Here is an 11,863-nt window from a genome sequence, read left to right on the forward strand (position 1 = left end):
TTCCTGTCACGAGCCAGTGCTGTTGGTGAAGGTTCTCAAGCTCGTGTGTTTCTGTTGACCCCTAGGAGCTGGACCTGAAAAAGTCGCACATCCTCCACTTCCCCGTGGACCAGGCCCCCTGGAGCTCAGGCAGGGGATGGCAGAGGGACTTCCCAGGTTCCCAGTTGGCTCTCCTTTCTCCCCTTTTCTTTTAAGAACTATTTTATTTCCTCTTTCCTGGGTCACTGTATGCGCTGTGTTAACATCGAGGATGAGACGTTCCTGGGTGGTCAGCGTGTTCCTGACGCGCCCCCTGCCTCGCCTCATTTGGTCCTCACTACCGTCCACTGCAGGCTGCACAGTCCAGTATGGCAGCCAGGAGCCACATGTGCCTATTTAAATATAAATCAATTTAAATTAATCGAAATAAAAACGTGGCTCCCCCGTCACACCAGGCACAGGCCACAGCTCAGCTGTCACTGGCGGCTCAGGCACCACAGGGGCAGCCTAGGGGCACCCAGCATCACCCAGCGCTCTTCTCAATGGTGCTGTTGTCCAGGCTACGGGGACCGAGTGACCATCCAAGGTCCCAGAGCTGGGAGGGGACAGGCGGGAGGGCAGACTCCACACGGCACAGCCAGTGTCCACCCCGTGGGTCCTAATGAGTCTTCAGTTCGCACTTGGAATAGCATCCACATGAGAGTCCGTCTGACGCTGGCAGGACGCTCTCCCCGGTTCTCCCCAGGCGTTAATGATTTTCTCCCCCAGTCAGCTCTGAAGCTTGATCTTTAAAAGCCAAGAATCTACTTCCAGTGCTTGGAGTAAACAGGCCAGTTCATAGTTATTGCTTATTTATTTTACTTAAACACTTATTTATTCTGTCACAGGCACTGTTATAAGCGCCTAAAGCTATTAGCTCATTTAATCTGAAAGCTCGTCGTTCTGACAGATGGTTCTTCCCTCCTGGGCTATCTCCGCTAAGGGAAAAGGAAGTATCAATACAAGTTAAGTGGTCCAAGGTAGAAGAGCATTTCAACATTTTGAGAGAGAGCGAAGGAGGGGGAGGGTGTCAGAGGCAGACAGATTGTGCGGGTTATTTGAACTGTCCCCCTGGACTTGCGCTGAGCTGACCAAGGGCTCGTCCCTGCAGCCTCGCCCACTTGCTGGGCTCTCCTTCTGTCGCCCAGTCAGTCTCGTGGTCCTAATTACCTATGTTAAGTGCCCACCGCCTGCACAACTGGACCCTCCCTCACAGCAGGCCTGAGAGGGCACGGTCATCGCAGTCCTGGAGGGCGTGAGAGTTCTACAGACACTCACATCTCCTCCAGCGAAATGACATTTACGCGCTCAGTCTAGTTCTTAATCACCAGCAGTGACTGTGTACAGAGCTCCCGCTCCAGCTGCATAACATCCTCTTAGGACTTTCAACACAGCTGCTGTCCTCAGCCCGACAGCCCAGCGGGCCAGGCCCCCTTCCCGTTAAAGGAACGCGGAGCAGAGCGTCTGAGCCCCGTGGTTCACCATCCCGCGTCGGGTTAGACCCCTGCCGGGCCCCTGTCGCTCCCTGTCGTCCTGGGGACACCTCACCTCTCACCCCTGTGTAATCAACCGGCTTTTACATTGGCCTATTTAGCTTTGGCCTGTTTGGGTTAAAAATCAGTAGGCAGTGAGGTCATCCCAAAAAGGAAATTTTTTTAAAATAATGAATCATTTATGTTCCATAAACGATCTTATGACAAAGAGGAAGGGTTGGGTGGTTGAGCTATGCCGTTTTTGGAGATGCTGTCAGTTCACATGGTGATGAGATGGGCCAGAGAGGTCCTCATCCACCAGAGTTTGTTTCCCATAAATGTACCCAGTAATCTGCTCCATTGTTCAGTCATGGAAGAGTCCCGTGAGGAGTTTTGCTCAGGACATAATCCATTCGGGAGTGCTTTGGCTTCTTGGAGGAGGTTAGCACCCAGGAAGTACAGTCACGGGATGTCTCTCCTCTCCTGCGGCAGGTCTCAACCAGGACATTTTCAGGTTTTCCTCCCTTGTGCTGCTGTGGTGGTGCTTTGCCATGAAGCCAGCTGAGCTGGTTGGTCCTGCTCGGCCTGCCTCTCCACCGGGCACTGGGGGTGCAGTGGGAAAAAGATGCCTGCCCTGCACCAGGATGTGCGTCCAACTCCCCATCTCCCTAGTAGTGACCAGCAGTCAGAGAACACAGATGAGCAGCTCAGTGCTCTGCTGGACCCGCAGAAGAAAGGCTGTGAAGGGCCGATTCTGGAATCTTCCGGAAGCCCCTTGCACACCCCTGGGGTTGAGGCTGCAGGAAAAGTAGGCCCCTGGTTTGGCTGCTGTCCTACAGCTGCCCCACAGCAGGTGCTGGGGAGGGTCTGTGGGAGCCGCTTTGGCCCCTAGGCTCCTGGACACCCCACCACCAAACACACACACGGACACACACACACTGGAGGGACACCTGGGCTCTGGTTCAGAATAGCACCTGGTCATGGCTTTGAAAGTGTGTCATGAGGGATGGCATCTATACTGCGTGAAAACATTTCCTCACACTGGAAAAGAGAAAGCGGTGAACATCTGTTATCTACAGTATATTTAAAAGTTTTCCAATTGCTTGTGTTCTTTTATGTCGGTACTGTACTTACAGAGCCGTTTAAATAAAACACTCGCTGGTTTGTAATTATTGGACAACTTGAAATAAGGACGCCTACAGTCATTCCTGTTGTTTAGCTGCGCCTTCGTGGAGATGGTGCCGGAGGGGGAGAGCTTGGCTTGTTCCCCCCTCTGATTGCAGGCACCGAAAGGGGATGTGTTCAGAGAGATCTTCCAGATGTGAGGAAATGCGTCTTTGTGCCTGACCAGCACTCGCTCCAGCTCTTTACATCTGATGGACAGACGGAAGGGGAGAGCGGTCGCCTCCACTAAAGTGCTTTGTTCTCACAGTGCGGAGGATTCCCATCTGACCGCCCATCAGTTTTGCTGGGAGGTGGTGTCTCACACGCTGTCTCCACGGCTCTGCAGAGCGAGGCCTGCGGCTGAGTCTCCCAGGGCGGAGATGTGCGCAGGGACAAGAGGCTGGGACCCCGCGCGGCCAGCCCTCCGCCCTCGGGCTCCTGGCCTCGCGGCCGAGAAGTGTCCTTACAGCTTCACTGCAGCGGCTGCCGTCTCCTGCCTCCTCGTGGCGGGAGCCCAGGCTCCAAACGCCTCCCGGCCCATCCGGGCTCCTCCAGAGGCAGAAACGGTTGCTCCAAGGCCACCACCAGGCCTGACCTCTAACCTGACTCTTGTCACTGCACTCTAAGTGGTGACTGCTGCCCGGAGCCACCACGACGGGAGGGACTTAGGGAGCAGGGGTGACAGCAGCCCCGGGCTCTTGCGGATGTTAGTAGTCTAGCGCTGTTGCCCACGTGACCCCCCTGAGCTTCCTCCCGCTCACGGTCCTGGAACCAAAGACGCAGGGCAGGGCCCGGGGCTGTGTCTCCATCTACAGAGTCTGCCTGTTTATTCGCAGGGGAGTCGTCAGCACTGCCTCTTCTGTTTCCCTGTGGAACCCTCAAAAGAGAAATCCTGCCGAAAATGCTCAAGGACAAAGGTGACTCCCCCTCCTCTCTGGGGTCCACCGAGAGCCTTCGCGGTGGCGGAGTGTCAGCCCTGGGGACCTACAGGGAGAGCAGGCCTGGGATGGACCTGCCAGGCCAGAAGGTGCAGGGTGCAGTCCTCCCTCCTGCTTCAGATCTGCTCCCATCCACCCGCTCAGCTCAGCTGGGAGCATGCAGAGGGGCACGGGGCCTTCCCTGGGAGGTCGGGTGGGCAGTGGCGTGGTGGCGACCCTGGGGCGGGCACGTGTGGAAACCAGTCCAAGCGTGGAGCTGATCTCATCACACACTCAAAGCAGCGTCCACCAGCCCAGCCAACCTAGGATCGCTCCAAGTCCATCCCCCCGGGCTCCATCCCAAGGTGCCAGGGACCAAGGTGTCCAGGCCCTAGTAGGCTCGTGGCTTCAGCCCGCAGGCTGGTAAAACTCCCTCCAAGCTCTGCCTGCAGCCCTGGCCCTCAGTGTGGGATTCCACACGGACAGCATCCGTGGGGGAGCGTCCCGGGCCAATCCCGCGGGCAACCCACACAAACACGGGAACAAAAGGCGTCCGTGGTATGAAGGAAGGCCGAGTTTTCGGGATCCTCATCCTTCTTCTGCCATCTCAGCCTCCTCTACCGCGTGAGCCACTCCGCAGTGTTAAGCAGGGTGCAGAGGGCCGGCCGAGTCTGCTCGCACTGAGCCCACACCTCTCAGCTCCCGGCGGCTTGTTCCGGGAGGGTCCTGCAGCACCGGGCGGTCTCCACTACCTGTGCCCCGCAGTGTGTTCCCGGGGCAGTGAAGTCTGTCTTCTGGCTTGTGTCCCGATTGTGTCCAGGGATTCCCGTGGAGAGCTTAACCGTCTACCAGACGATCCCACACCCAGGGATCCAGGGGAACCTCAACAGCTACTATTCCCAGCAGGTGTGTGGGGTTTCCAGGGAGCTGGGCGGGCAGGGCAGAGGGGCGCAGGCCTCCCGACGCTGGTTCTGCCATCCCCAGCTGTGCCACTTTGAGGAGGCCATCTTTTGGCTCCATCTCTGTATCTGGGAAGTCGGAATAGACCTATCTCTAAGGTTTTTACAAGGATTAAAGGAGATAATTTACACAAAACCCTTTGCACAGGCTGGGGTCAACAGTGGCTTGATGTCATTCTTCATGGTGTGGGGCACTGGTGGAGCTGCAGGGCAGAGGCTGGAGAGGGGCTGGGCCCACACTGGGAAGGCCTTCAGGGCCCACGGGGGAGTCTGGATTGAATTTGGGAGGCCGCAGGAACCTTTGGAGGCTTCAGTCAGAAGGGTGCACGGTTCTTGTTTGGGCTGATTGAGGTTTTCCACATCTGTATCCAGTAAGACACCTCCCCTTCCTCTCCGGGACAGGCTTCTGAATGCCTGGCTGGTACTCGGAGACCCTGTTAGCACAAACCAAAGCTTTCAGAAAGGCCAAGTGGGCCAGTCTGTCTGCTGTCTGCTCCATTTCCGGAAGGGATGGGGCATTGATGGGGAGCGGGGCTGCTGCCTTACTTGATCAGCGTGCTTTGGCCACACAAGCTAGAGGCATTGTCCACTCTCCTGGGCGCTGGGTCCACGGTGCCTGTGTCCTCTGATCTGGGGGCCTGCAGAGCGACCAAGGAACAGCACCCAGCCTCTCCCATCGCACCCCTCTCTAAACAGTTCCCGACCTGAACTCCGCCTCCGTGGAGCCCAGAACGCCAGCATCAGTGGGGACCCTCCTGCTGTGAATGTACCTGGGCTGCCTGTGGCTGCTTCCTGGGGCTCTGGGGGCTGATGGTGACGGGTAGAGGAGCTCGGCCCCAAGGCAAGGGATTGACCTTGTTCTCTCTGCCTGCAGGGCATTCCCGCCAGCATCACGTTTTTCAGTCCCTCTGGCCTGACACACAGTCTCAAGCATATTCAAGAGTTATCTGGTGACAACATTGACCAGATTAAGGTGAGGTATTCAGTGGGCTTTTGATCTTTTTCAGATGCTCTTTTTTTTTTTTTAACTTTTACTAACTAGCCTAGAGTTTCCATGTGAAGTCAAAGCACTCCTGACCTCACAGACGCCCTGATGGAAGCTCTGTAGAAAAGGCAGGGCTGGACTACCCTGGTGGTCCACTGGTTAACACTCTGCACTTCCATTGCAGAGGGCTCGAGTTCCATCCCTGGTCCGGGAAGTTCCACATGCTGCACGGAATGGCCAAAAAAATAAAAAAAGGCCAGGCTTTAGGAGTCCCAGGCCCCGCTTGCAGCTCAGCAGTGCCACTTGCTGGCTGGTGCTCTTGGACTAGTTGCTTAACCTCTCTGAGCCTGTCTCCTCATTTGTAGCATGAGGATAATTATCCCTTTGTGGCTTTTATAGACATGTGTATGGTCTTCCCTGATAGGTTATTCTCAGGATTAGATGGAAGAATTCAGGCAAAGTCCTTAGCTCAGGGCCTGGCACAGGTATTAGCATCCTTTCCCTTTTTCCCCATCTAACCGTCTTGAAATTGTTCTAAAAGTGATTCCCCTTTTCACGTCTTTTAATTCAAAGGATTTCCATTCGCACCTTTAGGGACTGTTTGTTAGGAGTCTATAAGTAGTCACAGCGCTGTGGTGCCTGTGATGGGGATGTTCTTAAAGGGCTCAAGGGGGACTGAGGAGGGGGCGTGGGTATGACTGGGAGTGCCCAGGACAGGCCGCTAGCATTGTGGGCACTCACACAGCCAGGAGTGAAGGCCCTTACCTTTCATGACAGGTGCAGCTCACAGCACCCCTGGGGGGCGGTCAGGACTGTCTCAGTAGTATACACACTGCCGGCCCCTCCCTCCACCCTGGCTGGCACGCTCACTCCGGTCAGTGCCCAAGGACGGAGCACGGGCATCAGCACTGAGCTATCGGGGGCACTGCTCAGGGACACTGTCTGCAGCCTGGGTCCAGCCCTGCAGGCAGGCTCCATGGGCCCAGCCAGGCCCGTGGTGGTGAGTCCGAGAGCGGAGCTCTCCAGACGCCCTCTCTCCTGTGACCAGACGATTTCAGAGGGAATAAAAGGCTCACGGGGAAAAGTCATTTTGTGACCAAGCTGCTTCTCCTGAAATTATGTCTGCTGTTTGCTGGTTCCCAATCTCAGGGAGTTTCTTTCCTCCTTCCTTCCTTCCTTCCTCCTTCCTTCCTTCCTTCCTTCTTTCTTCCTTCCCTTCCCTTCCCTTCCCTTCCCTTCCCTTCCCTTCCCTTCCCTTCCCTTCCCTTCCCTTCCCTTCCCTTCCCTTCCCTTCCCTTCCCTTCCCTTCCCTTCCCTTCCCTTCCCTTCCCTTCCCTTCCCTTCCCTTCCCTTCCCTTCCCTTCCCTTCCCTTCCCTTCCCTTCCCTTCCCTTCCCTTCCCTTCCCTTCCCTTCCCTTCCCTTCCCTTCCCTTCCCTTCCCTTCCCTTCCCTTCCCTTCCCTTCCCTTCCCTTCCCTTCCCTTCCCTTCCCTTCCCTTCCTTCCCCTCCCCTCCCTTCCCTTCCCTTCCCTTCCCTTCCTTCCCCTCCCCTCCCCTCCCTCCCCTCCCCTCCCCTCCCCTCCCCTCCCCTCCCTCCCCTCCCTCCCCTCCCCTCCCCTCCCCTTCCTTCCCTTCCCTTCCCTTCTTTCTTTCCTTTCTTTTTTTCTTTCCTTTTTTTTTTAAACATCTTTATTGGAGTATAATTTCTTTACATTGTTGTGTTAGTTTCTGCTGTATAACAAAGTGAATCAGCTATATATACATATGTCCCCATATCTTCTCCCTCTTGCATCTCCCTCCCACCCTCCCTATCCCACCCCTCTAGGTGGTCACAGAGCACCAAGCTGATCTCCCTGTGCTATGCAGCTGCTTCCCACTAGCTATCTGTTTTACATTTGGTAGTGTATATATGTCCATGCCACTCTCTCACCTTATCCCAGCTTACCCTTCCCCCTCCCTGTGTCCTCAAGTCCATTCTCTACATCTGCATCTTTATTCCTGTCCTGCCCCTAGGTTCTTCAGAACCTTTTTTTATTTTTTTTTAGATTCCATATATATGTGGTAGCATATGGTATTTGTTTTTCTCTTTCTGACTTCACTCTGTATGACAGACTCTAGGTCCATCCACCTCACCACAAATAACTCAATTTCGTTTCTTTCTATGGCTGAGTAATACTCCATTGTATATATGTGCCACATCTTCTTTATCCATTCATCTGTTGATGGACACTTAGGTTGCTTCCATGTCCTGGTTATTGTAATTAGAGCTGCAGTGAACACTGTGGTACATGACTCTTTTTGAATTATGGTTTTTTCAGGGTATATGCCCAGTAGTGGGATTGCTGGGTCATATGGTAATTCTATTTTTAGTTTTTTAAGGAACCTCCATACTGTTCTCCATAGTGGCTGTATCAGTTTACATTCCCACCAACAGTGCAAGAGGGTTCCCTTTTATCCACACCCTCTCCAGGATTTATTGTTTGTAGATTTTTTGATGATGGCCATTCTGACTGGTGTGAGGTGATACCTCATTGTAGTTTGATTTGCATTTCTCTAATGATTAGTGACGTTGAGCATCCTTTCTTGTGTTTGTTGGCAATCTGTATGTCTTCTCTGGAGAAATGTCTATTTAGGTCTTCTGCCCGTTTTTGGATTGTGTGGTTTGTTTTTTTGATATTGAGCTTCATGAGCTGCTTATAAATTTTGGAGATTAATCCTTTGTCAGTTGCTTCATTTGCAAATATTTTCTCCCATTCTGAGGGTTGTCTCTTCGCCTTGTTTATGGTTTCCTTTGCTGTGCAAAAGCTTTTAAGTTTTATTAGGTCCCATTTGTTTATTTTTGTTTTTATTTCCATTTCTCTAGGAGGTGGGTCAAAAAGGATCTTGCTGTGATTTATGTGATAACAGTGTTCTGCCTATGTTTTCCTCTAAGAGTTTTATAGTGTCTGGCCTTACATTTAGGTCTCTAATCCATTTTGAGTTTATTTTTGTGTGTGGTGCTAGGGAGTGTTCTAATTTCATTCTTTTACATGCAGCTGTCCAGTTTTCCCCCAAGCTACAGTAATCAAGACAGTATGGTACTGGCACAAAAACAGAACTATCGATCAATGGAACAGGATAGAAAGCCCAGAGATAAACCCACGCACATATGGTCACCTTATCTTTGATAAAGGAGGCAAGAATATACAATGGAGAGAAGACCACCTTTCTTTCTTTTTTAATGTTTCTTTTTTAAAAACACAGCCTTTTTTTTTTTGGCCGTGCTGCAGGGCTTTGTGGGATTTTAGTTCCCCAACCAGGGGGCGAACCTGGGCCCTCAGCAGTGGGAGCGCAGAGTCCTAACCACTGGACCACCAGGGAATTCCCTAAAAAATAGCTTTATTGAGATATAATTCACATACGATAAAACTCACTTTCTATGAATTACATATGTACCCTTTTAAAGTGTACAATTCAGTGGTTTTTAGTAAATTCACAGAGGCGCGCCACCATCACCCTCTCGGTGCAGAACATTTCAGAGCCATGAAAGAAACCGCATGTCCATTAGAGTCACTCCCCAACCCCCTAGCAACCACTAATCCAATCTCTGTCTCTGCAGATCTACCTATTCTGGACTTTTCATATAAATGGAATCATACCATACGTAGCCTTTTGAGACTGGCTTTTTTCAGTTGGCATAATGGTTTCAGGATTTACCCATACCGTCATGTGTCAGTACTTCCTTCCTCTGTATTGCCAGGTAACAGTCCCTTCTATGAATATACCAGAAGGAGTTTCTTGTTGTGGTTTTGGTTTGGATTCCCCTAATGGCTAGTGATGTTGAGCATCTTTTCATGTGCTGTTGGCCATTTTTATATCTTCTTTAGAGAAATGTCTACTCACATCCTTGCCACTTTTTAACTAGGTTGCCTTTTTGTTCAGTTGTAAGAGTTCTTGTTTTCTGGATACAAGTCCCTTATCAGGTATGTGATTTGCAGAAACGTTCTCCCATTCTGTGAGTTGTCTTTTCACTTTTTTAACGGTGTTCTTTGAAGCACAAAAGTTTTCTTTATCTAGTTTTTATTTTATTATTTGTGCTTTTCACCATGTATGTAAGAAAACATTGCCTAATGCAAGGTCATTGAAGATTCACTCCTATGTGTTCTTCTAGTTTTATGGTGTTAGCTCTTACATTTAGGTCTTTGATCCATTTGGAGTTAGTTTTTGTTTATGATGTGAGGTAGGGGTCCAGCTTCATTTTTTTTCCTCAGGGAGTTTCTTGAGGGGTAGCTGCTTCATGGGGGGGAGCGTGGGAGCTACAGGAGCCCGAGCTTCTGTGAGACAGCAGCCTCCTTCCCCTCATTCCCACACGCGCTGGGGAGGAGTGTCAGGCCACAGCGTCCTGAGGTTGTGCAAGGGCGGTATCTTGTTCACACTACCGCCAGCCTGCCTGGGGGGGTGGGGAGGGGGGTGCTGGGCAGGGGCTGCCATTGTCGGGGAGCTCACCTTCACAGACCACTCCCAGGCGGGTCCATGTCAAAGGTGTTAGTCCAGGGGGGCGTGGGGATGAGCACGTTCTCTGCCAGAAGCTGTCGATCTTCTCAGTTCACCCCTGCGCTGGCAACTGAGAGGCAGGGTAATTGTGCCCCTTTCACAGATGAGGAAACCAAGGATCAAAAAGGCTAAATGATTTGTAATGACAGCTAGCGAGGGCCAGAGTCACAGCGAAAAATCCTGTTCAGCACAAAGTGAGGCTCTGGACGGGACCTTCAGACACGAGCTTGTCTGGAGAGGGGCGTCCTGCTGACGAGGCCCAGGCCGTTGGAGCTTCTAATCTGGGATAACGATGGTCCTACAGGTAGCAGCCGCTGACGGTCACTGGGCGTTTGTCTGTGCCAGGCATGGGGCCATGCGGGTGGTTACACGCATTGCTCAGCTAATCCTCAGAGCAGCCTGAGGAGGAAATCTCTTAACCTTTCTGCTTCACGGAGGAGGGGACGGAGGCCCAGAGAGGGCAGGTCACTTGCTGAGGCCACCGTCCTGTGCAGCTGCGATGTGAACCCGACCCTCTGGCTCCGGGCCCTGGTCCTGACCGCTCTGCTTTCCTAGGGCCCAGCCACCACCCCATGCTGCACGCAGAGCCCCTTTCAGACTGTGTTCAGTGCTCCACCTGGCCCCGCCGTGGCAGGCGCTGATTGATTCCAGGCCTCTCCTGCCCGCCCCCCCCCCACCCCACCAAGCCCGGGCCGCAGGGCTAGCGAGAGCTTGCTCAGGCCGATGGTGAGGCTGTCAAGAGACGAAGGCTTTTTGCAGGCGGTAGAGCTGGGTTCACATCAGGAGGTGTCATCTCATTTATAAGCTCTCACGTGAGGAGTGATGTCCTAACAGACAGGAGGCAACAGGCCCTGATCCCATCGCCCCCTGCGGGTGCACTGAGGCCCCTCTGTCTTCTCCCTGCAGTTCGTGGCCATTGGGCCCACCACAGCCCACGCCCTGGCCGCGCAGGGCCTGCCCGTGAGCTGCACCGCAGAGAGCCCCACGCCGCAAGCCCTGGCTGCGGGCATCAGGACGGCGCTCCAGTCCCATGGATGCTGAGTCAGAGGCCCCAGTGCCCTCCCTGGGCGGAGCTGCCCCTGTGGGCCCAGGACCAGGTGCTACTGCGTCCCGGTGGAGCCGGGCATCGGGCAGGGGCTCCTGGGAAACCGCCCCCTCACACTTCTGCCTCGCGCCCGGGGGAGCCCCCGCCAACACCGAGGCTGGGCCGGGACCCGGGGCCGCATCAGGCCCACGTGCGCCTGACGTCCCTTCGTGGAGTCCAGCTCGGACCCCCGCCCGGCGCACGCGGCTCTGTGGCAGCAGAAGGAAATCAAATAAAGTGCACTGGCCACTCCTGCTGACTGTGCCTTGTTACTTGCTGTCTGTGGTTTCAGTGCAAAGCTGTGTTTGGCGCCCACGTTCTGAGAACTGACAAACCTGGTATGAATAATAAAGTTTGCTGTGCGTGAAGGAGTTTTATTCATCTTACAGAAGGACCTCGAAATTCCTGCTTTGTGGACAACTGTAATTCGAATACAGAGAGGCTTTCTTTCCTTCAGAGACAGAAAAACCGCATCAGTCCGCCGGGCTTCCCAGAGGCTGGCGAGGGGGCTCCCGTACTTCGAGGGGCTCCCGTGCAGATGCAGGGCCTGCAGGGAGGTTTCGGGAATCCGTCCCCGAACTTTATTCCCATTTTTATAAGCTTGGCCTGGCTTCTGAGCTGGGTTGAATGAAACCCGTGTCTGTCTGTCAGTCACGTGAGCTTGTGGTAGGAGAGATCCCTGTGCTCCCCGCGCATGGCGGGTCCCGTTGGAAGGCGTTTGCAATTGAGCGA

At 53.5% G+C, this 11,863-nt stretch overlaps 1 protein-coding gene across 10 annotated transcripts in view; it reads left to right on the forward strand.

The window, feature by feature from the left end:
- UROS (uroporphyrinogen III synthase) overlaps nucleotides 1–11,387 on the forward strand; it is a 34,352-nt gene extending 22,965 nt beyond the window's left edge. For 8 of the 10 annotated variants that reach the window (XM_033842125.2, XM_033842130.2, XM_033842132.2 and 5 more), the window contains 4 exons: nucleotides 3,491–3,571; nucleotides 4,392–4,477; nucleotides 5,405–5,503; nucleotides 10,954–11,387. In XM_033842125.2, coding sequence (XP_033698016.1) covers nucleotides 3,491–3,571; nucleotides 4,392–4,477; nucleotides 5,405–5,503; nucleotides 10,954–11,088 — 401 coding nt within the window. In that variant the 3' untranslated portion in view covers nucleotides 11,089–11,387. Of the gene's footprint in view, nucleotides 1–65; nucleotides 2,660–3,490; nucleotides 3,572–4,182; nucleotides 4,478–5,404; nucleotides 5,504–10,953 lie in introns of those variants that run through there. The other 2 variants (XR_012326823.1, XM_033842131.2) reach the window with 2 other exon arrangements.
- Nucleotides 11,388–11,863: the final 476 nt, after the last annotated feature.

This window comes from Tursiops truncatus, chromosome 16, assembly GCF_011762595.2.
Source record: "Tursiops truncatus isolate mTurTru1 chromosome 16, mTurTru1.mat.Y, whole genome shotgun sequence".
In the NCBI taxonomy this organism is placed as follows: domain Eukaryota; kingdom Metazoa; phylum Chordata; class Mammalia; order Artiodactyla; family Delphinidae; genus Tursiops; species Tursiops truncatus.